General features: G+C 42.4%; 8 protein-coding genes across 10 annotated transcripts; 6 read left to right on the forward strand and 2 right to left on the reverse strand.

The window, feature by feature from the left end:
• Positions 1–545: 545 nt before the first annotated feature.
• prt (putative mushroom body vesicular transporter portabella) lies at positions 546–2,908 on the forward strand. Its single transcript, XM_018018771.2, has 6 exons — positions 546–974; positions 1,062–1,547; positions 1,623–2,227; positions 2,279–2,495; positions 2,568–2,692; positions 2,769–2,908. The coding sequence occupies exons 1-6, from the start codon at positions 815–817 to the stop codon at positions 2,859–2,861; spliced, it is 1,686 nt and encodes a 561-aa protein (XP_017874260.1). The 5' UTR covers positions 546–814; the 3' UTR covers positions 2,862–2,908.
• Positions 2,909–3,010: 102 nt separating this feature from the next.
• Positions 3,011–4,102, forward strand: LOC108621463 (uncharacterized). Its single transcript, XM_018018775.2, has 4 exons — positions 3,011–3,168; positions 3,235–3,453; positions 3,515–3,701; positions 3,764–4,102. The coding sequence occupies exons 1-4, from the start codon at positions 3,150–3,152 to the stop codon at positions 4,026–4,028; spliced, it is 690 nt and encodes a 229-aa protein (XP_017874264.1). The 5' UTR covers positions 3,011–3,149; the 3' UTR covers positions 4,029–4,102.
• A 768-nt stretch (positions 4,103–4,870) lies between these two features.
• LOC108621462 (uncharacterized) lies at positions 4,871–5,950 on the forward strand. Its single transcript, XM_018018773.2, has 4 exons — positions 4,871–5,030; positions 5,108–5,326; positions 5,388–5,574; positions 5,633–5,950. Exons 1-4 carry the CDS (start codon positions 5,012–5,014, stop codon positions 5,895–5,897), a joined length of 690 nt encoding a protein of 229 aa, XP_017874262.1. The 5' UTR covers positions 4,871–5,011; the 3' UTR covers positions 5,898–5,950.
• Positions 5,951–6,394: 444 nt separating this feature from the next.
• On the forward strand, positions 6,395–13,378 carry LOC108621457 ((E3-independent) E2 ubiquitin-conjugating enzyme UBE2O). Of its 3 annotated transcripts, none has more exons than XM_018018766.2 (10): positions 6,395–6,562; positions 7,703–8,113; positions 8,333–8,595; positions 8,662–8,866; positions 8,944–9,196; positions 9,256–10,063; positions 10,116–11,115; positions 11,172–12,123; positions 12,189–12,407; positions 12,461–13,378. In XM_018018766.2, the coding sequence occupies exons 2-10, from the start codon at positions 7,718–7,720 to the stop codon at positions 12,658–12,660; spliced, it is 4,296 nt and encodes a 1,431-aa protein (XP_017874255.2). In that variant the 5' UTR covers positions 6,395–6,562; positions 7,703–7,717; the 3' UTR covers positions 12,661–13,378. The 3 variants fall into 3 exon arrangements, with proteins under 3 accessions (XP_017874255.2, XP_017874254.2, XP_017874256.2); XM_018018765.2 differs by lacking the exon at positions 6,395–6,562 and adding an exon at positions 7,263–7,529; XM_018018767.2 differs by lacking the exon at positions 6,395–6,562 and adding an exon at positions 7,263–7,465.
• On the reverse strand, positions 13,335–14,992 carry LOC108621461 (spaetzle-processing enzyme-like). The gene is made up of 3 exons (XM_018018772.2): positions 14,778–14,992; positions 14,187–14,621; positions 13,335–14,123 (listed from the first exon to the last, which is right to left on the reverse strand). The coding sequence occupies exons 1-3, from the start codon at positions 14,836–14,838 to the stop codon at positions 13,387–13,389; spliced, it is 1,233 nt and encodes a 410-aa protein (XP_017874261.1). The 5' UTR covers positions 14,839–14,992; the 3' UTR covers positions 13,335–13,386.
• A 105-nt stretch (positions 14,993–15,097) lies between these two features.
• Positions 15,098–17,380, reverse strand: eIF3d1 (eukaryotic translation initiation factor 3 subunit d1). Its single transcript, XM_018018770.2, has 4 exons — positions 17,043–17,380; positions 16,287–16,922; positions 15,936–16,228; positions 15,098–15,872 (listed from the first exon to the last, which is right to left on the reverse strand). Exons 1-4 carry the CDS (start codon positions 17,239–17,241, stop codon positions 15,309–15,311), a joined length of 1,692 nt encoding a protein of 563 aa, XP_017874259.1. The 5' UTR covers positions 17,242–17,380; the 3' UTR covers positions 15,098–15,308.
• Positions 17,381–17,475: 95 nt separating this feature from the next.
• Ir94f (Ionotropic receptor 94f) lies at positions 17,476–20,089 on the forward strand. The gene has a single exon (XM_018001925.2). It carries the CDS (start codon positions 18,365–18,367, stop codon positions 20,078–20,080), a length of 1,716 nt encoding a protein of 571 aa, XP_017857414.1. The 5' UTR covers positions 17,476–18,364; the 3' UTR covers positions 20,081–20,089.
• Positions 20,090–20,428: 339 nt separating this feature from the next.
• Positions 20,429–22,705, forward strand: Ir94g (Ionotropic receptor 94g). Its single transcript, XM_018001904.2, has one exon. The coding sequence runs from the start codon at positions 20,436–20,438 to the stop codon at positions 22,065–22,067; it is 1,632 nt and encodes a 543-aa protein (XP_017857393.1). The 5' UTR covers positions 20,429–20,435; the 3' UTR covers positions 22,068–22,705.
• The last annotated feature ends 61 nt before the right edge of the window (positions 22,706–22,766 follow it).

Raw genomic sequence — 22,766 nt, forward strand, 5'->3', positions numbered from 1 at the left:
TTTTTCTTCAAGTTATTATCTATAAATTAAACTAAAGATTTGTTGAACCAGTAAATAAAATTATAATTTTTTCCATGAATTGATGAATTATAATATTATATATATATTGCAGAGGACTTAGTAGACAATATAAATAAATAACTAAATATCTTATAAGCTAGCTAGAATTAAGCTAGTTAGAATTAAGTCTTTAAACTCATCTATAAACTTTACTGGCATTACTCTACAGAAACTGCCAATAATCAATATATCCTTATGTAATTGTAAGTAGGATAATTTTTCGCAGAGTTTTTCTACCTATATATACATGTATAATAATATTAATAATTTTTAAATTAACTGCTAATAAATAAATTTAAATAAATATTCAATTCTCATGACGTAATTGGCTCGTGTGCCGAGTATGCTCTATGCCCGTCTGTCGTGCAGCACATGTTGAGTTCAGATGATTTACTTTGCAGGCTGTGCGCTCGTTAATGGGGACTCGTTTGGCCGCTCGGGTCGTTCGGGTCTGCTGTTGCTTTCAGTAAAATCGGTCGGCAGCTTGTTGCAACCTTTCAATAGCCACAAACACGCTGAGGCAGCAACACCACCTGTTGGTCAAAGGGCGCTAAAATCGTTGTCCTTCACACAAGTAACTACGCCGAGTGAGGGTGTGTGAGTGAGTGAGTGCGTGTGTGTGAGTGCGCCCGCCTTATAATTGTGTAGCATATTTTGTGGCGCCTCGGTTATTGGGCCATATGGCAGTGTAACCTGTGCCTTTGTGTGTGTGTGTGTGCCGCATATTGATTTCGATAATTGGCGCGCGTCAGTCATGTCGGAGAAGTCAACAAGTGGCGAGGCTGCGGCCAAGCTAAACATCTCGGCCAGACGCAGCTCCAGCCAGCCCTCCAATGTCATTGAGAGTCGCTGCCTCATTGCCGCAATTGTGTATATAGCTCTGCTGCTGGACAATGTGCTGCTGACCGTGATAGGTAATGCCAATTATAGATAACATATGATAAGAGCTGATAAAGAGAACAACAACAACAACAACGACAACTCACTTTCATCGATTGCAGTGCCCATTTTGCCCGACTATTTGGCCAGCCTGGAGACGCCAACGTTTGAGGGCTACCGCATAGAAGAGGGGGCCATGCCATCCTCGGCCCCTGCCCAGGCCCATCAGATGGCGCAACGCAACGAGGAGCCGACACAGTTCTACATGACCAAGCATCCAATACCTGGCAAATCGATGGTTAATTTCACAACGCTGCATCTGCTGACGTCCACGACGGTGACAACGCTGCTGCCCAGCGACCATTTGGGCGGCACTAATGCGACCGCAGCTACAAAGGTCGATAGCCACAACATGGCCAGCAGCAATTTCAATAGCAATAACAACAGTGTGGGCCTGTCGCGCGAGAATGGCTCCATTGGGCTGCTGTTGGCCATGAAAGCGCTGGTCCAATTGGTTTTCAATCCCATTGTCGGCAATCTGTCCAGCAAGTGTGGCTATCGCCTGCCCATTGTGGTGGGCACTTGCTTCCTTTTGATCTCCTCCCTCGGTAAATTTGCGGAACGCAATCAGCTAGAGCTTGTAGCTTCAGCCATTTTAATGACATGTTATGTTTACCTTTCAGTGTTTGCCGTGGGCGAATCTTATTGGATGTTGTTGCTGGCACGCGCCATTCAGGGTGTGGGCTCCGCCTGCATTGGGGTGTGCGGCATGAGTCTGGTGGCACAGCATTATCCGGAGGAGGCGCGCCGCTCCAAGGTCATGGGCATCGTTTTGGGCAGCATTGCACTGGGTGTATTGATAGGGTATCCGTTTGGGAGTATTCTCTACGATATGGTTGGCAAATCGGCACCCTTTATAATACTATCGACCGTTATATTTCTGAGCCTGGGTCTGCAGCTGCTCACCATGGACCTGTCCGTGCAGCCGGAGGTCTTGGCCTTCGAGCAGAGCACCAAATGGCGCGCGTTGCTCGAATGCAAAATGATTTTGGCCATTGTCATCGCCATTTGGCTGTCCACATCCACAATGGCCATATTGGAGCCGTGTTTGCCCATCTGGCTGATTCAGTATCTCCATCCGAACAAGTGGCAGTTGGGCACCGTTTTCATACCGGATTCCGTGGGCTACTTTGTGGGCACAAACTTTTTCGGTAGCGTCGCCTTTCGTTATGGCCAGCTGAAAGTCTCCTGTCTTAGCCTGCTCCTGGTCGGCCTTGCGTCAATTCTGGTGAGCGGTTTATAGGCTACATTCCATTGTATGTTATCCGTGTGTTTGCAGATACCCAGCGCCACAACTGTGGCGCAGCTCTTGCTGCCCCATTTTGCTCTGGGCTTGGGCATTGGGGTGATTGATGCGGCCTTGGTTCCACTCCTGGCTACCTTTGTGGATGCCACACTGGCGCATGATGACAGCGGCGAGGCTAGAGGCACTAGATCCAGCTACGGCACCGTCTATGCCATACAACAGACCTCCGTAAGCTTGGCGTATTGTCTGGGTAAGACTTTGCCTTCTCTCTCCCTTGGAAAACTTTTATATGTTTACAAACCATTTTTATCATGCTCGTCAGCTCCTTTGATTGGCGGAGAGTTGGCACAGAGCTTTGGCTTTGCCTGGCTGATGCGTATTGTGGGCCTATTAAATATTCTGTACGGACCAATACTAGTTTACATATATCAGAAATATGATCCAAAGGTACGAGGGTCATTGATCACTCCCACTAAAGGACTGACATTCACCACTCTTCTCTGGTTTTCATTTGCATGCACAGCGAGTCAGAGAGCAGCAGAATGAGCTGCTTATGCAGAGCAGTGGGCGTGGCTCCCGCTATAAGCAGCTGTACAACTCCATGGACCTGGAATAAGCACTGCAATCAATTGAAGCCGAAGCAATACATTTCATACACTTATCACTCATCGCCATCAAATTAAGCATTAACTTATAAATAACCACATATATAAATGTATTTCCATTTGATTTTCTTCCCACTTACTTGGCCTTGACTTAAAATTCACGTCGATCCGCCCTAGATGAGAAGGGGGGCTGTGTTTTATTCTCATTACACTTTTGGTATTCATTCGGAACTCAACTCAAAAGAGTTCAAAATTATTTGGAAATTGTTTTTCCAATATTGCAGTAAAGTAACGTAAAAATGGCGCGTGTGCCTTTAGGTGAGAAATATTTTTAAATTGCTTGGGTAGTGGACATTGATAATCCTAACGGTTTCTCTTCGGCAGGCCCTGGTCCCGGCGCTTACGGATTGCCCACAACGATTGGGTACGAGAAACATGATAACCGTAAGCAACGCATGCCCCAGTATTCCTTCGGAATCCGTACAAACATATCGGGCAAGGATGCGGGTCCAGGTCCAGGAGCCTATCAGGTAGACAAATTAACGCGCTATGGCAAGGGTGGCGGCTTGGAATACACGATGGCCCCTTTGACTAAATTCAAGGGTAAGACCTCAATGCTCTCATACGTCCTTTGAGCAATTTTAGACGCTCCATTCAATTGCAGACAAGGGTTTCGGCCCCGGCCCAGGCGCGCACGATGTCCATCTAAAGCCCATGTTCAAAGGCACGGAGGCTCCTGCATATTCGATGGCCGCGCGTCACAACTTCAATTTCAAGAAGTGTGGACCCGGTCCCAGTGCCTATATGTATGACATCAACAACGTAAAGCAGGCGGCGCCTAAGTACAGCATGTAAGTGGATTACGTGGAATAGCATATCTCCCAGCAGATTTCATAATTTGTCATTTAAACAGGGGCATACAAACCAAGGTTTTGGGTAAGAACAACTCACCTGGTCCAGCTGCTTATGGTGCGGGTGATTTGAATCTGAGACTGAATCGTGCACCCGAATATTCGATGAGACCCAGGTGCGATATAGCAAGTACTTCTGTGGGTCCCGGCCCCAACTATTATGACTTGATGTACTATCGTCCTGGAAAGAATAGGGGTGCCTATTCGTTCGGTGTGCGCCATTCACCGTTTGCGCCACCCATGATCGTCAGATGTGATAATATGTAAATGTTTGCAATATTGGAAAAAAAACTATTTTAATGTGGAATTACAATAGTAATAAATTTTATTAAGTGTCCGTATATGTCTAAAAAATTGATTTTATTCATTGTCAAGACGCTTGAACGATTTAATTTCTAGGGAGTTAAAAAAAATTAAATGTATGAATGCAAATCATTTCGCATTTAAACAGATGCAGAAGTAGCCTCTTCTCATATATTAGTGATTTTATTGATATATTGATATTCATTAATTGTTAGGATAGCCAGCTCGAATGACATGGCAAGGCAAAAATTTTATATAATATACAAATCATCAGCCATAGCAAGATGGTCATATGGTTTAATTTCTAGGGAGTTAATAAAAAATTAAGAAATAAATATATGAATGCAAAACCTCGCAGTTAGAGCTTATATTTAGACGTGCAGAAGTAGTCTCTTTGCATAAATATAAAATTTATTGAGGAAAATGGCGAATCATATCTTTTGTAATCCATGTAAATGCACTTAATTTTGTAGCGGTAAACATAATGTTAATTATATCAAAAATGACAATTTTATATGCAAATCAACTATCTGCTATAGCCTTATGAGCCGATACATTGTTTACTATTGATCTTCAGATCTAAAAATTGACAATTATATAAGAATATCTATTCATGTGCTTCGTATTAGATAATGGCAAATCTGATACTTTATTAAATTAAGATGTTTTGGCTAGTTGAATTAGTATCATGCAGTCTCCCATTTACAACATTTTTAACATTATGAACATTGCTAAAAATTTTATTGATTTCTGTATATTTATTTATGTATAATTATAGAAATTTTTGTTTGCTAGAAAATAAGTTGGCCATGATTTCAAATTCGTTGGATCCGAGCTCATGCTATGGGACTGCCTGAATAATGTTCATATAGATTTTAGGGTCCGACTGGGCAGCAACTCAATTGAGTTTCCAAATTTTAGGTTTTTTTTAATATTGCAGAGACAACATGGCGCGTGTGCCTTTAGGTAAGTGTGAAATTGCTCGATGGTCGCTATATAACCATTTTTTCATCATTTGTATTTTTGTTTGTATTTTATTGCAGGACCTGGTCCAGGAGCTTATGGGTTACCACCTACTTTGGGGTACGAGAAGCATGATAACCGAAAACTGAGAATGCCGCAATATTCTTTTGGCGCCCGCACAAATATGTTGGGCGCCGATCCAGGACCTGGACCAGGGGCCTATCAGGTAGACAAGCTCACGCGCTATGGCCCGGGAAGGGGCGCCGAGTACACTATGGCACCAATGACAAAAATAATAGGTAGGTTGCATCCGACTCGAATACAATGGCTGAAGCTAACGTAAATCCGGCTCAATAACAGACAAGAGAGTCGCCCCCGGCCCCGGAGCACATAATGTCCATACAAAGCCGTTTTTCAAGGGGGTTACTGCACCGGCATATTCGATGGCGAAGCGTAATGAATTTAGTTTTAAGAAGTATGGACCCGGACCCAGTGCCTACAAATTCGAAGTTAGTCCCATAAAGCCAGCAGCACCAGCGTATAGCATGTATGTATTGTCTACCATTGTACTTATATGCATATACCGAGTCCCTTTCTTTTAACAGGGGTATCCAAGCCAAGATAAATCGTAAGGCAGATTCCCCAGGACCTGCGGCGTATGCCGCAGATGACTTGAACCTCAAGTTAAATCGAGCGCCTCAGTATTCAATGAGGCCGACTTGTTATGTCCGTAAAGAGAATGTTGGCCCTGGTCCACAATATTATGATTTGATGTATTATCGTCCAGGAAGATCGGGCCGCGCTTATTCATTTGGCGTACACCACTCGCCGTTTGCGCCACCTATGATAGTCAGATGTGATAATATGTAATTGCAATATTAGATAACTGTGTATTAAGAAATAAAGTTAACTTATTATTTATACTGGCATTCTATCAAATTTGTTACGTATGTAGATAGCCTCTTTTCGGCTCATTGAAAAAATTGTGCGCATCTTAGTATAAAAGTATTATATTTTATTGGCACTCGGTCTCCTTTTTATGAGCATCGAGCATCTTGTTCTATTCAATTAAAATCTTGAATCACATGACAACATAAAGTTCCGTCATAGACCATGTTGTATTACGGTTGTGACTGAAAGCCTAATCACTTCATGGGATTTTGGGCCTTCCAAATAGATACAGATGATAGAGTATGTAAATATATAGATTGAGCTCAATGGCTATCGAGCCACTCAGCTTCTTATAGCTAATGTTAGATTATTTGGTTATTGTCTAGAAAGATTGCAAATAAAACGACAAAAAAAAAAAAAAGTTTGGACGCTGGAGACATTTTTAAAAACGAAGGAGGCCTTCGTTTATAGATCAGTTATTCGTTATGTTTTGATCTTTCGAATTTTGTAATATATATCTATGTACACACTTTTGTGAAAAAATTTTTGTGAATGCAACAAAACACTGTGTAATTTGTGAATACGCGGAAATCAAAATAACAACTAATTTCTTGCACAAAGTGCTCTCGTTTTATAAGAAAGGAGTAAGTATAATTCGGTATTGCATTTGTGAAGATTACCACTTACAGTTTTATAGGCAAATTTATTATGAAACTATGTACAATAGCTACAGTAATATATTTAATAATAATGGCTGCTCTGTTAGTGTTAATCATTTTAATCGCGCTGAATTCAGTGATCCCAAAATGGGTGCGTACTAAAAAAAAAAAAAAAAAAAAAAAAAAAAAAACAAATGAGAAATTCTATTGACGGTTTTGTTCAATATTTTTTTTATTTATTTTTTTTATAGAAAACGTTTAAAATTTTGCCGGGCTCATAATTGGCTCGCATGAAAATAGTATCGAGAAAGCTTAGCAGAATATTGTGGTATCGATATATTAACTACTCCTACAAAGCCGTTTCTCCATTTGTTGTATTGCAATTCACTAAAAAAAAAAATTTATAAATATGTGCATATGTAAACACACACACACAGACACAGAATTACTTTAAAATAAAAATTATATATTGGATTAAGACGGTTTTGTTAAGCTCTGTACGAGTCTCATTTTATATCGAATAACTCTATCTTCAAGTAATCCATCTGGAAAATAATCATTTCGTTTCAAGACAAATAACCAGTTAAGTGAAGCAACGTTCTAAAAGAGTAACGGAGGTATTTTTTAAATACGCGCTCACTGTTAATAACATATTTGCCAAACGTTAAATGAATGTCTGTTAAAGAGCTAATATTGCGGCCAACTTAACTAGTTTTCAGCTGTTGTATTTTTAGTTTTTTTTAAATAAGTTGGCAAAATTATAATAAAATTTCAAAGTCGCACCCTTGTTGACTTCAAATGTATTTTCGAAACAGTATTGGATGTAAATGTGAATTATGCTAAACACCTCGCCCGACACTCGGCTGTAAATAAATTTAATTGTTTAGAGTAAGTGAACCAGCCTTTCAAATCTTATTGCTAGGAAATCCAACTCGCCGTCAGGCGGCTCATGGTATGTACAAAACTACATATAGGAATTCTAGCTGTCACATATTAGAATCGATGCAGCTGAAATAGAACACCTAGGAGCTAAGAGCTGAGGGTGCATGATGAACATAGGAGGCATACACACATACAAATACTTTGACCATCAATTTACAATATATTTTATTCTGATGCACGCAGTTCACAATTGGTAATATGATGAGTCAAGTCGCGGGTGCTGCCAGTGCAGGCGGCACCCCAATGGATGTTGCAGCCACATTAACAAAGGCTGCAGCAGATGCCGAGACTGAGACGTCAATCTCACCATCATCTGAATCTCGGACACCTGGGACAAGCGGTAGCAATCGGAAGTCGGGCGGCGGCACCACAGCGTCCAAGAGCTCAGACAATCGCGAGTTTCAATTCTTTTTCGAAGATGAAGTATTTCGCATCGATCGCAAAGGTCGCGTTCGATTTGGCGTTGTCACTGGGACTGCCGAGTCGTATTCTTCGGACGATGAGGAAGAGGAAATTAATGAGGTGCTCGGGAAGGGCGAGGTACGTGTCGCCTTTTATCCGGATGGCAAGGAAATTGTGAGAACTGAAAAATCGGTAAGTATATTGAGGTTATGTAATTGGCACAGCTCAATACACGTATGTAGATATGTACGCATTGTGCGTTTGTCGGCGTGTGTACATAACTGTGAATAACAGTTTCTTGTGTTTAGACAACTGTTTTTTCTTTTGGGCACTTCAGCATTGACACGTGTTGTTTGCTTTCTATTATTGTACGTTGTTCTTCCAATTTAAACTCAAAATATGTGATTTTAGATTGGTCTCGTCGACCGCACACTAATGCCAGGCGATGTGGTACGTCGCCGCCTTCCTGGACAGAAGCATATGTCTGGCCAGGCCGGCTATGTGCGCGATGTTAACGTCCGCGCAGATGTGAAGGTATTAGGCACCAAATATGTCATCAGGAATGTGCCCTCGGAGCGCCTAAAACCCATCTCAGAGTGGTCGCGTGATGTGCCCGTATGTTTAGGAAACTGGATTGGCTATACTGTCACCGTAGATGAGTCTGCTGTATTAAAGTGAGTAATTAGTCTCAGACCGTAGGGCACGTCCTCCATTCAATACTCATTTACTTTCATTTGTAGATCGAGTTATGGCGCTCTTATTGAAATTACATCGAACGATTTTCACAAGTTCAAGGATGCTTATGGACCGAGTGAGCGCGAAGTGTTCAGTCCAAGTGTTTATTATCCAAATAATGTGGTAGTTGGTCGTTTGCCACCCTTGGACCGCATTGTTAATTTAACACCGGACCTTCCCCTGCCAACTAATCGTAAACGACGCTCTATGGTTAGTAGTTGAATATCACTGAAGAAGATTGAAATTGTCTTTATTAGCTATTCACATATTTCGCCTTGGCTTTTTAGTACACTGTGGAATCTGTTAAAACTACTGCTATAACTGTGGCTTGGACATTTAAAGCCACACCTCAATTTGATAGTGGTACTGAATTGGATCCTTTAAAGCAGCCAAAGAGCTGTATAAAGGGCGACGATTTGGCAAAGGTTAAGCGCTTGAACATCTATGAATCTTATATGCTGCAAATTCACGATCGTTTCTACCTCAAATATTCGAAATGTGATAAACTTATAAAATATTCCGTCTGGGAACAGGAGCAAGGTATGCATGATGAGGGCTATTCAATAAGTTTTTCTTATTACAATTGATTTATTTTCCAGCCAAGTTATACCAGACTATATACCAACGCCAAAAGAGTGAAGAAAATAAGCACTCTGGCCAAAAGGAGCAGTCAAAGCAAGGCTCATCTACAGGCATAGACAATGTGCCTTCGCCATCAGCAGCATCCAGCTCTCGCAGTGGTCACATTTTCAAGGTGCGGCGGCTCAATAATAAACCAAGCAATCAACGACTAAATCGCTCGGCTGACAACGATACGAGCAATGTCTCTCTAAAGCTGTGTTCCTCAACGAACTCAAGTGGAAAGAAGACGCGTGCAAACAACGATGAAACTTGGGAAGCTGGGGAAGAAGAGGCTGATGATGAGCCTGTACAGGAAGCTCAGGAGGCCACAGAAACAATTGAGGCTGCAGCTGCAACTCCAGAAGCAGAAGGTGTAACAGCGAGTCCATTGAATTCCTTTGCTTCTCAGGCAGCCCGAATTGTTACTCGAAATTTTAAGCGTAGGTCTAACAAGAAAAAGCCGCGACCCAGTAAAAAATCTGCAATACCAAGAAAGGAAAGCGATCCCAAAGATGGCGATGACATGGTAGTCGAAACTTTGGTTGTGTATAGCTCGCTAACGGTAGTGTGGCAGGACGGATCTGTGGAATCAGGAATTCCTTCAACCGAACTGTATCCTATACATCATTTAGATAATCATGAGTTCTTCCCTGGAGATTTCGTCAGTAAAGCTAATGACTACAATACGTCGCAGATGGACTACGGAGTCATACAGTCCGTGGATCACGATGAACGCATTGCTAAAGTTAAGTGGTTCAATATCTATGGCAATATGGATAATCCAGTGTAAGTATTTGACTGAATTGAGTGTTCAGTAATCAATAAGTACCTTTCACAGGCCATCATGCAAAGATGTGGAGGAGCTTAGTGTATACGATTTGAAAGATCATGCGGACTACCAGTACCGACCTGGCACCATGGTCATAAGAGTATCGAATTTCACAGGAGAGGATTTGAATTCAACAGCTGGACAAGTTATTGATAACTTTCCTGATGGTCGTGTACGGGTGTGGTGGGCCAAGGGACACATTACGATGTGTTATCCACAGGATCTCTTTGAAATCCATCAAAGCGATACTCAGGACGCCTACGAGTCTGATGACTCGGAGAATTCCTGGGAGACACAGTCTGAGAATAGTCAAACAATGAATATGAGTGCTAGCATCGAATCAATGGATGTAGAGGATCACATTATATCGGGAATCGATCGTGCCAAGGAAGCAATTCAGCGTCTTGAAAAAATCTTTCACGTTCTACCAGAGCAGCGCAAGGCCGATGTTCTCAAAGATCTGTTAGCTGTATATAATAACTGTCGGTTCCTAGATCGTTTTCTTAAAACAGATTTCTTTCACGAAGATTACTTTAATGGCATTTTATGCGTAAAGAAAAATGAGCAACCCCCGAAACAACCTGAATCAGCAGTTACATCGAAGAAATCTAAAACGAATACAAGTGATGCACCTCAACCTGCTTTGGACTTAGCCAATCTCACTTTTGAAATGACTATACCGGACATTGCTTCGCCAGTTGTGCGTCAAGCAGTTAAACTGGAGATACCTCCGAGCCCTCAAGTTGCATCGACATCGACTCCAAATAAAAGAAAGTCATCCACTAATGTAGAAGAGGTGCAGTGCAAAAAGACTAACAGCAGCGAAAAAATCAATGTTGAAGATTCCGCAGAACAGTCCGTTTTACTGGACAATATATCATTGTCGGACAGTGAGACGCAGCTTACATACAATGAGCTAATTACTAAGTATCGCAGCGAATATGCAGATATGATTAGGACGGCACGAGTTAGTATAGCAAAGGCTTTCGAGAAGCATAAGAATAGTAAGGTAAGTATTATATCCATGCACTTGTCGTGAATCTCACTACTATATTTTATTTACAGAATGATTCTGGGGTACACTCGCGTGGGGAAAATAGCTCAAGTGAAGTCACAGCTGGTAGCGAACCAAAGGACAATAGCCAAGGTGAAAAGAAACAGTCGATTTTGAGATCATCTTCCAACACCAGCATTGAGTTGGTAGCTAACCATGATGCAGACGTCTGTGAAGTCTTCTGTTTTCTTATCAAAGAGCAAATGGCAAAGTGCCGTGAGGCAATTGTGGAGACATTTGGCAGAAATAAAACCGAAGATAAAGATGCAGATGATCATATATGCGATGTGGATGTAGATGATGATACCGAGATTTCAGATCAAGATATGCCACCAACATTTGATAAGGATCAGGATCAGGATCAGGTTATGGAACAACCATTAAACCTGAATGGACTCTCTGAGTCTTTGCCGCCACTCGAAAGCCCAACTGCTTGTTCATCACCCTCTCCCATGCAGGGTATTATATCTAGCAATAATTGTTTTGAGGTAGTTCCAAACGCACCACTTAGCAATTATTTTATTGGAAATATTATACACCCGAACAACAAGGCGCATTATCAACGTGCCGTTCAGCGAGAGTATGCTATGCTGCAGGCATCGCTACCGCCAGGTGTTGTTGTGCGTGCCTATGAGGATCGCATGGATCTCATATCTGTCATGATGGTCGGTCCCAAACGCACACCTTATCAAAATGCCCTATTTTTCTTTGACTTCCAAATGGGCGCTGACTATCCGAAGACCCCTCCCACCTGTCATTATATAAGCTTTTGCACGGAACGTCTTAATCCTAATCTATACGAGGAGGGCAAAGTGTGCGTCTCGCTGCTGGGAACCTGGTCTGGACGTGATACTGAGGTTTGGTCACCACAAAGCACAATGTTGCAGGTTTTAGTCTCTATACAGGGACTCATACTTGTGGATGAGCCCTATTATAATGAGGCTGGCTATGAGAAGCAACGTGGTATGTTGTCAAGTGAAAAATCGGATTTTGATTTATTTTAATGATATCCATATTTTTCTCTTCAGGTACTCAATTGGGTAATGAAAACTCACGTGTCTACAATGAAATGGCAATAATAAAGATTGTCCACTCCACTGTAAAACAATTGCAAAATCCTCCATTCATATTTCGCAAGGAATTGATTGAGCACTTTAAGGAATTTGGTAACGAGTTATATAGCCGCATGAAGAACTGGTCTGATTATTCGGCAGAAGCTCAGCGATTAAAGATAACTAGCATTAATGGTTGGTTTTGTTTGTTGCATTAAGAATATTTGTAATGGAATCGTATTCTACAGATATGCCGAAGGACTACAAAACACCATGCGAAATGCCCGAATTTCCACTGTTGCCCTGCAGTCGCGGCTTTTGCATTGCTGTCAAGGGAATCTTGGAAACCTTAAAAAGCGAGCTAACTGCGCTTGAAAAAAAGGAAGAACGCGAGACAGCTGTTCCTGCTGTGGCCACAGCACCTCGTGCTGCACCCGAAGATGTGTGATTTAAGCGAATATACGCAATGCTCTATGTTTGTCAGCCTTGCCTTCGTTGTGGTGCCTATTATATTGAAAAACAAGACTATCACCACCTGCTCTTGAAATTGAGCCTCTAGCAGGCCAATTTCTTTTATATTTAAGTAATTACAGCTCGAATACTATCAATCTTATTAACTTGGCTTATTGACCGGCTAACAAACTTTATAACCAAAAAAAGAACATATTTTTCCTAAATTTGTCGCTTATCATTTGTAAAAACTTTTTATTTATTTAGTTCGTAGTCTCTCTTTCGTTTTATGTTCACCCCAAGTTCATGCGTATACAAAAGAAACATATATTGCCTTTAAAATGTGTAACGTCAATAGAGCCTTATTGTTAACATTAATATTTTCTGTACATAGTCTAGTTTTTCCTCAATTTATTGAACTACGAACTTTGTATGTATCTTTTTGAATATTGAGTTCTTATCAAAATATTTGAGCAAATTATTTTTCTTGTTCGCCTCTGATCTTTATTTATATTGTATTTATATAAATTGCGCGGTAGCTTAGTGCACTTAGTCCAAATATGAAGCTCCATCTGGTAGGGAGCCCTAGCATTCCACTATTTATAATGTAGTAAATTAAGCGATTGGTCACAGCGCTTTCTTCAAATTTAATAAGCTAGCAAATGCCAGATATACTATGTGAATAATAAATTACCAATTTTATTTATTAAAGTAAACGATCGACTTAAGGCTCTAATTTTTCCAAAACCCAGTCCACATACTGTCCCACTCGAGTATAGACGCCTGGCCATCCTCGCAGACCGCACGGTTTTGGGCCGTATGAAGTGACCCCGGCCACAAAGAATACTTCTTTCATTCCCACATTGGTAGCTACCATTAGTGGTCCACCGGAGTCACCTTGACAGGTGTCAATATTTACCTTGCCACCAGCGCACAGCTGTGAGCTATTCAGATGCATCTGGTAGCTGCGGTACTTATCTTGACAATTTTTAAGCTTCCACACGTCCACAGTGATCTTAAGCTTCACTTTGCTGGGTTTGCCATCCTCGGTGACACCCCAGCCTGCAACGTTCATCGCATAGTCCTCAAAATTGTTGTTCCGTACATCATCACCCACCGGCAGACAAATGGGCTTCACATACTCCGTAAAGCTGACAAATTGCTTGAGGCGTAGCAGCGCAATGTCGTGCATCTGGTCAATCGAATTCGGGATGTATAGCTCGTGCACGATATACTTTTCAACCTCAATGTCTATGTGCATGGGTGCGCAAGTCCGTTTCTTGTTAGCCAGCTCGATGATACAGTCTGGGGCAGAGCTAATGTTCCACTCGCCCAGACGGACACTGTGCAATTCCCATCCGTACATTTGCAGCTGGTTGCTAGCCACGCAATGGCCGGCGGTCAGTACGTAGCGAGAGTTGATTAATGTGCCGCCGCAGTTGAAGCCCAGCTCATTATTGGCTATCAGTTAAAAAGCGAAACATCGGACTGATGTGAATCTAGATGTGGTTTTATAAATCTCACCCTTTTTATATTGGAGCAGCGCCATCCAGGGGAACTCAAAAAGTTCCGTCTTGATGCCGCCAATAATGCGATTGGCAAACATAATCCCACAAGTTCCAATACTTGGCAAAACATTACCCGGCTCGAGCTCATCTCCCGAAGGATTTATGACAGGTGTTACATTTTCTGTTTCTGCTCCATTTCTGGAGCCTGTGCCTTGCATCCGCCGTTTGCTGTCCGGACAACAGACAAGAATACGCTGCACTAGGCCGCTTTGCCGTGTGTTATCCAAGCCGCATTGGCTATCGGAGAGCAGCTGACGTTGCTCCGGCGTTGTCTGGCTTATGTTGAGTATCTCGTAGAGAAATGGGCAATCTCGTATATGAATGCATAGGCCGCGTTCCTTGCTGCCCTTCGGCTCGCAGCTGCCATAACTAAATTGCGCAGTGGCTGCAGCTATCGGAGATCAGCTCAATGTCAATATGTTAATTAGAATTACAAAACTATTGGGACAACCGGTAAGACCGGTTCCAGTTAAGAGGAGACTAGAGATTGGGGGACAGGATGGCACAGCTCTATTGATATAAGACCAAAAAGCATCAATGACCTTACCAGTAGTGCCAATGCCGCACAATGCACCAAGCAATATCAGCTGTAGCCTTAATGCCGCCATTTACTGACAGATTACGTCCGTGATATTTACGTGTAATAATCGCCGCGAGCTTCACGTCAAGACTAAGTTCGCCTCAGCATTAACGAGCAGTTGATAGCTAGCAGACGGCCGCTGCCCGCTATCTCTCTCAATAAATCGGCCAGATGTCAGAGGTGATCGATTGCAAATGAGCTTGTATAGGTCGGTATAATAAACTTCCCAACGACCCAGCCACCCGGCAACCCACCCATAAAGAGCCCCTAATCCAAAACTTTACAAGTCTGTTTCCATTCTGCGCTTTACTCGGAATTCGTGGCACTTGCAATTGCAGCCAACTTAAAATCAAATGATTAAAGCTAATGCCAGCAAATATATAACTGTGTTGTGGCATTGTTTAACCGGTTATTGTGTTATGATTATACGAGTATGTTTATATGCTTGGATGTGTTTGTGTTTATAACTTTAAGATGCAAACAGAGCTGGAAATGAAACTAAATCTTGTTGCTGTTGTTGGCATAGTTGTAGACCTGCTGGAAACCTTCACCGTCATCGCCCTCGCCATCGTCCGAATCATCAGAATCAAATGTATTATCGGGAATATCGTACAAGCGAATAATCGGCTTGTTTGGATCCTTCATGATCAGATATTTGCCGTCCTTCTGCTTCATCACAAGGTCAATAATGCACCGCAAAATACCCCAGGCGTTGTCCATGCTCAAATTAATCTGCGTGGCAAACTCATGCGGCTTAAACTGCTGGGTGCCGAGGATAACGTGACGCGAATGATCGCGAGGATTAATACGCGATACATAGCCCAGTTTTAGTTGATCGGAGCCGGCGAGCACAGCTTGCACTGTCCATTTGGCCAGCTTGCAGGCATTGTTTCTCAGCTCGTTAGCCAACACAGCGCCGCGTTGCGTATCCAATTTCTGGCGCCACTCAACGCCGTTGGCCAGCTTGGAGTCCCATTCGTTCAGTGCCTTGATGGACAAGAACTGGGGCTCTCCGCTCGGGGTTTGCAGCACTCCATCATGTTCGCAGCGGGCCACAAGAACCTGTTATTAATAGTATTCAAATTAATATACATTATTGGAATAATTAACAGCTGAAGTGCTTACAATGTCGCTTCCGAGTTCCCATTTCTTGTAGCGATAGCCAACACTAGCTACTTGGATGTCCTCATCTTCGCTGATAAACGGATTGGGTTCCTCAAATTTATACTTTGCCTCCTGGTCGCCGGTCTTGAGCACTTGCTGGCTAAAGTTGTGGTTTATAAAGGTTGCCTCGATGGCCAGATTACGCGGCGAATTGCACGAGCTGTCGTCATCAGTAGGCGGTTCAACGCTAGTCTCATTTACGGTTAGCAAATCGAATTCGGTATGGTCACGTTTATCCATGAAAATCTTCTCTCCTGTAGTTCAAAATCTGGTTAGAACAGTTATTTTTGGTATAAGCTAAATATACCTTACCAACTTTTTCAATGACAATATCCCATGAGTAGTTGGAACGCGTTGAGCACATAATGGTAGCCAAAATGGCATCCGTGGCAAAAACATTACCAATCGTTTTTGACAGACGACGTATGACCGGATCATCGGTCGTGGTTACGGTATGCACAATTCTATCAATCTTTTGCAGCGGTTTCTCGTTCTTAACATTGATGCGATCGTACGTCTTATCATAGTACTCGAGGGTGCCACAAGTTGTAATATCTTCACCTTCCTTAATGTTCGGCAAAGAAAGCTTCATAAGACGCGGGAAGTCCATCTCCTCAATGGAGGCCCAGTCGGCACGTACAGCTACAGAAGATTCGCGCATCTTGGGTGGGGGACCACGATTGCCAAATCGCTTGCCCACACCGCGACGAGGATCACGCGCTTTCACATTCTTGCTGTTCAGTGTGGTCATGCCATGACCATGCGTATTGAGACCGCCGCGAGCATTGCGGCCACGTCCAGACCGTGAATTGCGCATATTGCGGAAGCGTCCGCGTTGATGAGGTGGCTTCTGAACTCGGGCCGTATCCACTAGGTGGAAAGTTGTTTCGTCCTCCTCATGATAATAGGCATATTGATTGCCGGTGCCAAAGGTAGAAGCATATTTGTCTGCAAAAAAAATGATTAGTCTCGTATTTGATGCCACGACACACACACAAACAAAGCGAAGGCGTTTGAACATAACCTCACTTTGCGCATATGCAAAATACAAATTTGGATGAAACATACTCTGATACTTCTTGTCATTATTGGAGGTGCTTGTCCAATCGCAGATCTTGCCCAGGCGATCGTTCTTGCTGAATGGCTGGTACGGGACGTCCTTAAACGTGTCCGGCAGCTCGCATGGTCCCCAGCCCTTTTCATTAAACTGCACGGTCGGTTTCTCGAAGCTCGGAAACTGAGCCGCGGTATTAATAGTTTCGCTCATTTCTCTTGTTACTCGTGGACCTCTTTTCACTTATTTTATGCGATTGTAAACCCGCAAGAATTATGAAGCCAGTGTGGAAAAGAAAACTGTGTGACGGGCTCGCGAAATTGATGCGAAGGAGAGAGCGACAGTCACCGCGATTACTCTTAGAGATGTGCGGCACTCACGAACCAGTAACGACTACTGATTATTCTTACAGTAACGATTACGTGAGTCTTAGGGTAGCATTAATCATTTATCGGATATATTTTATTTAACGGAAAATATTACATTTAAACGATAAAAGTGAAAATTAGAATTCGTTATATGACTGAACACATTGATATTACTAATCTAAATTTCATACAGAGAAACACTTCCACTGCATTCAGTTTGACGGACGTGCTTACGCTTACATATGTGTGTATTTGCGAATGTGTTTCAGGTATACATATAGCCATGAAACTTATAATGAAGCAGCAGAGTTCAGGGGGTCTCCCAGTTATGGTCTGCCGAGAGCTAATTACTTGTTTCCAATTGCAAATGTATGCAGTTTGAATATTATTACGCGGATTTACAAACTCTCTTGTATTGTGGAAGTATTGAATGATAGCCTACATATAAATTAAATAGATGGCAAGGGTGCACTGTTGGGAGCTTAAAATTACACACGAAGGAAGCATATTGGGTTTGTACAATCTCCGCGTGACTTACAATCCTCCTGTCCTTTTCATTCGGCGGCCTGTATAAATGCAGGGAATTTTTATCTGGAATGTCGAATGGGAAGGGTGCTAATTCTGATAGATTTATTTACATATACATTAGGTATTCTGAGTCGTAAATCAGAATGATATACTGCTCTTACGGTGTGAACTAGTATTATGGAATCGGTTTTGCTGGACTGCAACTGTTTTTCATTCCGGCTAATAGCTAATATTGTATTTATGACTGCTAGCAACACTAGCTCGGAGGTTCAATGTGTAAGAAAGCTTTAATGTTTAGCGCTTGCTTTGTTGTTTGTTTGCGCTTATTAACTTGGCTATCGAGATGTTCGATTTGCATTGGCTACGTTTATATGCAAGTCAGCCCTTAAACATGCTGACAATTCATTTCTGTGGCGCGCTTATAAAAGCATCCAGGACAAATGGCCAATTCAACAGTTACTTTCAAAATGTGGGTGAAACAGTCCGTGAATAATTTTCCCAATTCCGAGCAGTTGGCTAGCTTTTGGTTGCATTTGCTAACTGAGCTTCGATTCGGCACAGTTTTGTACTACAAGGCCGCGGAGTGTGAGTGCGGGATTGAAAAATTACTGAGTGGAAGCAACGTAACCGCAGCCACTTTGGTATGGAGCGATCTGTACTATAGGCCCTATTTAAAGGAAAAACAGAATGTCAACATTCTGGGCTTGGTGTGCCTGGCCGCCAACTCGTATAACACCGTGTTGAACGCGCTGAGCGTGATGCTGAACCACATGAGGGAGGTGCCACTGCTACTACAGCTTTGCGACAAGGATTCGAGTGGAGTCGAACTGCAGCTGCAGCTGAGCCGAGATATTCTTAAGAAATGTCAGGATTTGCTTATTCCGAACGCACTGCTTCTGTTCAGTGATTTCTTTAAGACAGGCACTTTTTACGGATATCGGATCTTTCCCACATTCGGATTACTATCGCAGGTCTACAATGCCACCTCGCTCCTCTATCCCTATAAGCTGGCCAATCTACAGGGGCAGATTTTAAGGACGCAGCCCGATCTATCGCAGCCGTATGTAGTTATGTACAAGGATCGCAATGGGAATACCGTAACTAGTGGTATGCTCTGGCGTATATTGAGCCTGTTTGCAAAAAAATTAAATGCCACATTGGAGCTGAGCTTGGATCCCACTTCGAGCCAAGTCAACTCCATAAAGAGCGGCTATTTCAAACTTCTGGAGCAAGCGCAAAACAACGAAATCGACGTCACCATCAGCATCTATCCGATGACTATGTCGTCGAGAAGCAACATTCCAATGTTGAGCACTCCCGTTGCCGTCAGAGGCTTATGCACGATGCTGCCAGTTGAGCGTATGGTGAGTTCCCGTGCGGCCATCCGTGGAGTGCTGGAGTCGCCCTGGATGTGGGTCTACATAGCCATAATCTACTATTTGACACGATGGATACGCAAACGTCAATTGCTGGGCAGAGCCCTCCTGATCTTAATCCCTTCACTAATTCAGCTCACGCTGCTCTGCACAGTGGTAGCACAGCTTTCGGCGCTCTTTATTCATCCCCAACGACTTCAATTCATCTCAAATTTGGACCAATTGCAGGCAGCTGGATTACGGATAGTCGGATTGCATTCCAACTTCAATCAGTATCCCGAGGAGATGCGAATCAAGTACGCATCGACCTTTATATCATACGAAAACATGACCAAATTTGTCTTGCTGCGGAATAGTCTGAATACCTCATATGGTTACACGGTCTACGGCCTCAAGTGGCATTTCTATGCGGAACTGCAGAGCTACTTCAAGCGACCCTTATTTCGGTACTCCACAGATATTTGTATCTTTCGACAATCACTTAACTCGTTATTGTTTCGCGAAAACTTTTTGCATCGCCATCAACTAAATTTGTATATTGTTCGTTTGCGTCAAAGCGGAATTCTGAACTTTTACATGAGGCACAATTTTTACGATTTACTGCACGCGGGCCACCACAAACTCGAGGACCTGAGTCCACAGAACGAAATAGCACCACTGAAGTACGCTGACATAGATTTTGTACTGTTGCTATATGGCTACGCAATGGCCGCATCAATACTGATATTTGTCTTTGAGTTGCTTTCGTACTATATCAATGTTTGCCTGAACACATTGTAGAAGTTTCAGCCGAAGCAAATAATTAACGTAGTATTTCTATTCTGAATGCTGGTTGCTTAAATACTCTTCTGCACCTTTGTCTAAATGTTTATATGTAGCTGCAAAGATATAAAATATATGTAGCCTTTAAAATAATAAAAGTAAATTTACAAAAATAAAAAATGTTTTGTAAGATTTGAAAAGAGAGTACGAATATCATTATATCCAATCACTAAATTTATTTTAAAGCAAACCTATTGCCATTAATAAGACTCCCAAATTTCAAGTATATAAATATTATATACTTATATACATATGTGCTTCTAATAATAATTGCTAGGTAATACGCTCAGTCAGTTGCATTGAGGCCTTAGCCATGAATGATAGTCTTAAAGTCTACGCTGAGCTGCTCTCCGCCATTGTCCGCTTCAACAGCATTACAACAATTGTATATTATGATCCCGAGAATGGAAGTGAGGAGTGTCAATTGGTTAAGCTGTTATCATGGGTGGGCAAGAGCATTCCTCTGCTCTTGTGGCGGTCAGTGGATGCTGTAAAGCTGAGCAGCTTGGTCAATGCACAGCTGGTGTTCGTGGCGTGCTTGCCTGGACTCTTTCGCCTCGATTTGCTGAAGACAATTGCAACAAGCTTGCAGTATATACGGGAGACCAAACTGCTCATAGAACTGGCCAGCGATCCGGATTTGGCCCTGGTCAACCGAGTGTTGCAATATTGTCTGCAAAGTCAGATGCTCAACGTTGCCATCACTTTTCGAGACTTTGGACAGACCCAGACGTTGTACGTGTACGATGCGTATCCCGAATTCATGCTGAAGAGTCAAACATTTTCGGATCAGCAAAATATATTTCCGGACAAAACAACTGATCTGATGGGCTATCGGATTCGCACGATGCCCGATCTCTCAGAGCCAAACACGATCCTCTATCGGGATAAGGCTGGGAATATTCGGCTGCTAGGCTACGTCTGGAATATGGTATCAGAGTTCTCGCGCAAACACAACGCCAGCTTGCAGCTGATCAACGAGGGGAAGGAGCTGAAGTACTTGACCCACATCCAAGTATTGGACCTGGCGCGCGACAACATCGTGGATATAGCGGCAAGCGTGCAGCCACTGACACTGCGACACTTGGACCGCTATCATCAGTACGCATATCCAGGAAACATCGCCAGCTGGTGTACCATGCTGCCCAAGGAGCCTTTCATCGAGCTGCGAGAAGCATACCTATGGATGATGCCAGCGATTACCTTCTGCTTGCTGGCAGTGCTTTGGCTACTACACGAACAGCTGAGGTGTCGTTGGCAACGCTATAGACGTCAACTTTGCATTGGCTGGAAGGTGCTGGCCATAATGTTGATATGCAATGTGCAGGGCAGGCTGCTGATGGTCTTTATTGCACCGCCCACTAAGACATCTATTACCAGCTTTGATGCACTGTCCAATTCCAAGCTGCGCCTCTTCGGCATCAGATCGGAACACAATTTGTATGACTTTGATACGCGCACGAGATACTCGCAGGTGTTCTACCTCAGCAACAAGATGTCGGACCTGCAATGGCACCGGAATTCCCTGAACACATCGTACGCCTACACCGTAACCTACACCAAGTGGCAGCTATACGCGGAGCAGCAGGCGTTCAGCCGCCGCCCGTTGTTTTACTACTCGGAGAAGTTTTGTTTCTATCAATATGTGCCCTTCGGCTTGGTCATTCCGGAGAACTCGCCGCATCGCGCCACGCTTCATAATTTCATCTTGCAGTTGAGTGAATCGGGTCTGCATAACTATTGGGTGACCAAGAGCTTCTACTACATGGTGCAGGCGGGGAAACTGAAAATTCAGGAATTTGGCGAAGTGCGTAGTTTTCATTCGTTGTTTATCCAGGACTTATACGACGTGCTGCTAGCTTATCTACTCGGTACCATAATTAGCCTCATACTCTTCGGCAGCGAGCTAGCTATATATCATGCAACATATTGGCTAAACAATTAAAGAGTTAAGGGTGAAAGCATAATTAAATACCTATGTGAGCTTTGTCAGTAATAGTTTATTTGAGTTCCGTATATGAAAATATATATTAATAGTCAAAAAAAATCGATGACTGGTTTTAATGGTATTTTTATAAAGCTAAACAAGTTAGGGGAAACACAGAACTTGCAGTATAATTAATTTTTCTAATTATAAACTTAGGCTTTATTTTAATTAACATAGCTCTGTGGGAAGAATAATCTTACTATTTATTCATTATCAGTTATAGGAAAATTAATTAGAATATTTATTTCAAATAAATAAATAAAATAATAGATGAACTTACGGGGCAAAAACCAAATGAAGCTGCAAAAGTTATTACAAAACTATTGAAATTTTTCGATAATGTACCAATAATTAAAGTCTTTTTAAATTGACATGAACAATTGTCAAATTTTTATATAAAGTTAAATACGAACGTAGGAATTTAAAAACATAACGTAAAACTGTTAACTTTACAGACGTCAAAAATACTTTATCATTCTGTAGTTTGGTAACTGGAAGTCTGTTAAGTCGGAGCTATGTTAACGAACTTAAAGCGGAACAAAAAATAGTTGCTCAAGTAAATGAAACAACGGAATTTGTTCGCTTGAGCTACTTAACGTGTATATATTTTCCAATTAATTAATTGTACTTTACACTGTTTTCCACATATTTGTTCCT

Source organism: Drosophila arizonae, chromosome 2, assembly GCF_054131065.1.
Source record: "Drosophila arizonae isolate 15081-1271.41 chromosome 2, UAZ_ARI_1.0, whole genome shotgun sequence".
Classification (NCBI taxonomy): domain Eukaryota; kingdom Metazoa; phylum Arthropoda; class Insecta; order Diptera; family Drosophilidae; genus Drosophila; species Drosophila arizonae.

Excerpts from the sequence above, each read along its gene's own strand:
- Ir94f (XM_018001925.2), top strand. The coding sequence starts at position 18,365 with ATGGCCAATTCAACAGTTACTTTCAAAATGTGGGTGAAACAGTCCGTG.
- prt (XM_018018771.2), top strand. The coding sequence starts at position 815 with ATGTCGGAGAAGTCAACAAGTGGCGAGGCTGCGGCCAAGCTAAACATC. Across the intron at positions 2,228-2,278 it reads TCGGCCTTGCGTCAATTCTG|ATACCCAGCGCCACAACTGT; the intron begins GTGAGCGGTTTA and ends GTGTGTTTGCAG. Across the intron at positions 2,496-2,567 it reads AAGCTTGGCGTATTGTCTGG|CTCCTTTGATTGGCGGAGAG; the intron begins GTAAGACTTTGC and ends CATGCTCGTCAG.
- LOC108621461 (XM_018018772.2), bottom strand. The coding sequence starts at position 14,838 with ATGGCGGCATTAAGGCTACAGCTGATATTGCTTGGTGCATTGTGCGGC. Across the intron at positions 14,622-14,777 it reads GTGCGGCATTGGCACTACTG|CTGCAGCCACTGCGCAATTT; the intron begins GTAAGGTCATTG and ends GATCTCCGATAG. Across the intron at positions 14,124-14,186 it reads GCTGCTCCAATATAAAAAGG|CCAATAATGAGCTGGGCTTC; the intron begins GTGAGATTTATA and ends TTTAACTGATAG.
- eIF3d1 (XM_018018770.2), bottom strand. The coding sequence starts at position 17,241 with ATGAGCGAAACTATTAATACCGCGGCTCAGTTTCCGAGCTTCGAGAAA. Across the intron at positions 16,229-16,286 it reads TATTGTCATTGAAAAAGTTG|GAGAGAAGATTTTCATGGAT; the intron begins GTAAGGTATATT and ends TTTGAACTACAG. Across the intron at positions 15,873-15,935 it reads GGGAACTCGGAAGCGACATT|GTTCTTGTGGCCCGCTGCGA; the intron begins GTAAGCACTTCA and ends TATTAATAACAG.
- LOC108621457 (XM_018018765.2), top strand. Across the intron at positions 10,064-10,115 it reads GGCAATATGGATAATCCAGT|GCCATCATGCAAAGATGTGG; the intron begins GTAAGTATTTGA and ends TACCTTTCACAG. Across the intron at positions 11,116-11,171 it reads AGAAGCATAAGAATAGTAAG|AATGATTCTGGGGTACACTC; the intron begins GTAAGTATTATA and ends TTTTATTTACAG.
- LOC108621462 (XM_018018773.2), top strand. Across the intron at positions 5,327-5,387 it reads ACCAATGACAAAAATAATAG|ACAAGAGAGTCGCCCCCGGC; the intron begins GTAGGTTGCATC and ends GCTCAATAACAG. Across the intron at positions 5,575-5,632 it reads GCAGCACCAGCGTATAGCAT|GGGTATCCAAGCCAAGATAA; the intron begins GTATGTATTGTC and ends TTCTTTTAACAG.
- Ir94g (XM_018001904.2), top strand. The coding sequence starts at position 20,436 with ATGAATGATAGTCTTAAAGTCTACGCTGAGCTGCTCTCCGCCATTGTC.
- LOC108621463 (XM_018018775.2), top strand. Across the intron at positions 3,454-3,514 it reads CCCTTTGACTAAATTCAAGG|ACAAGGGTTTCGGCCCCGGC; the intron begins GTAAGACCTCAA and ends ATTCAATTGCAG. Across the intron at positions 3,702-3,763 it reads GCGGCGCCTAAGTACAGCAT|GGGCATACAAACCAAGGTTT; the intron begins GTAAGTGGATTA and ends TCATTTAAACAG.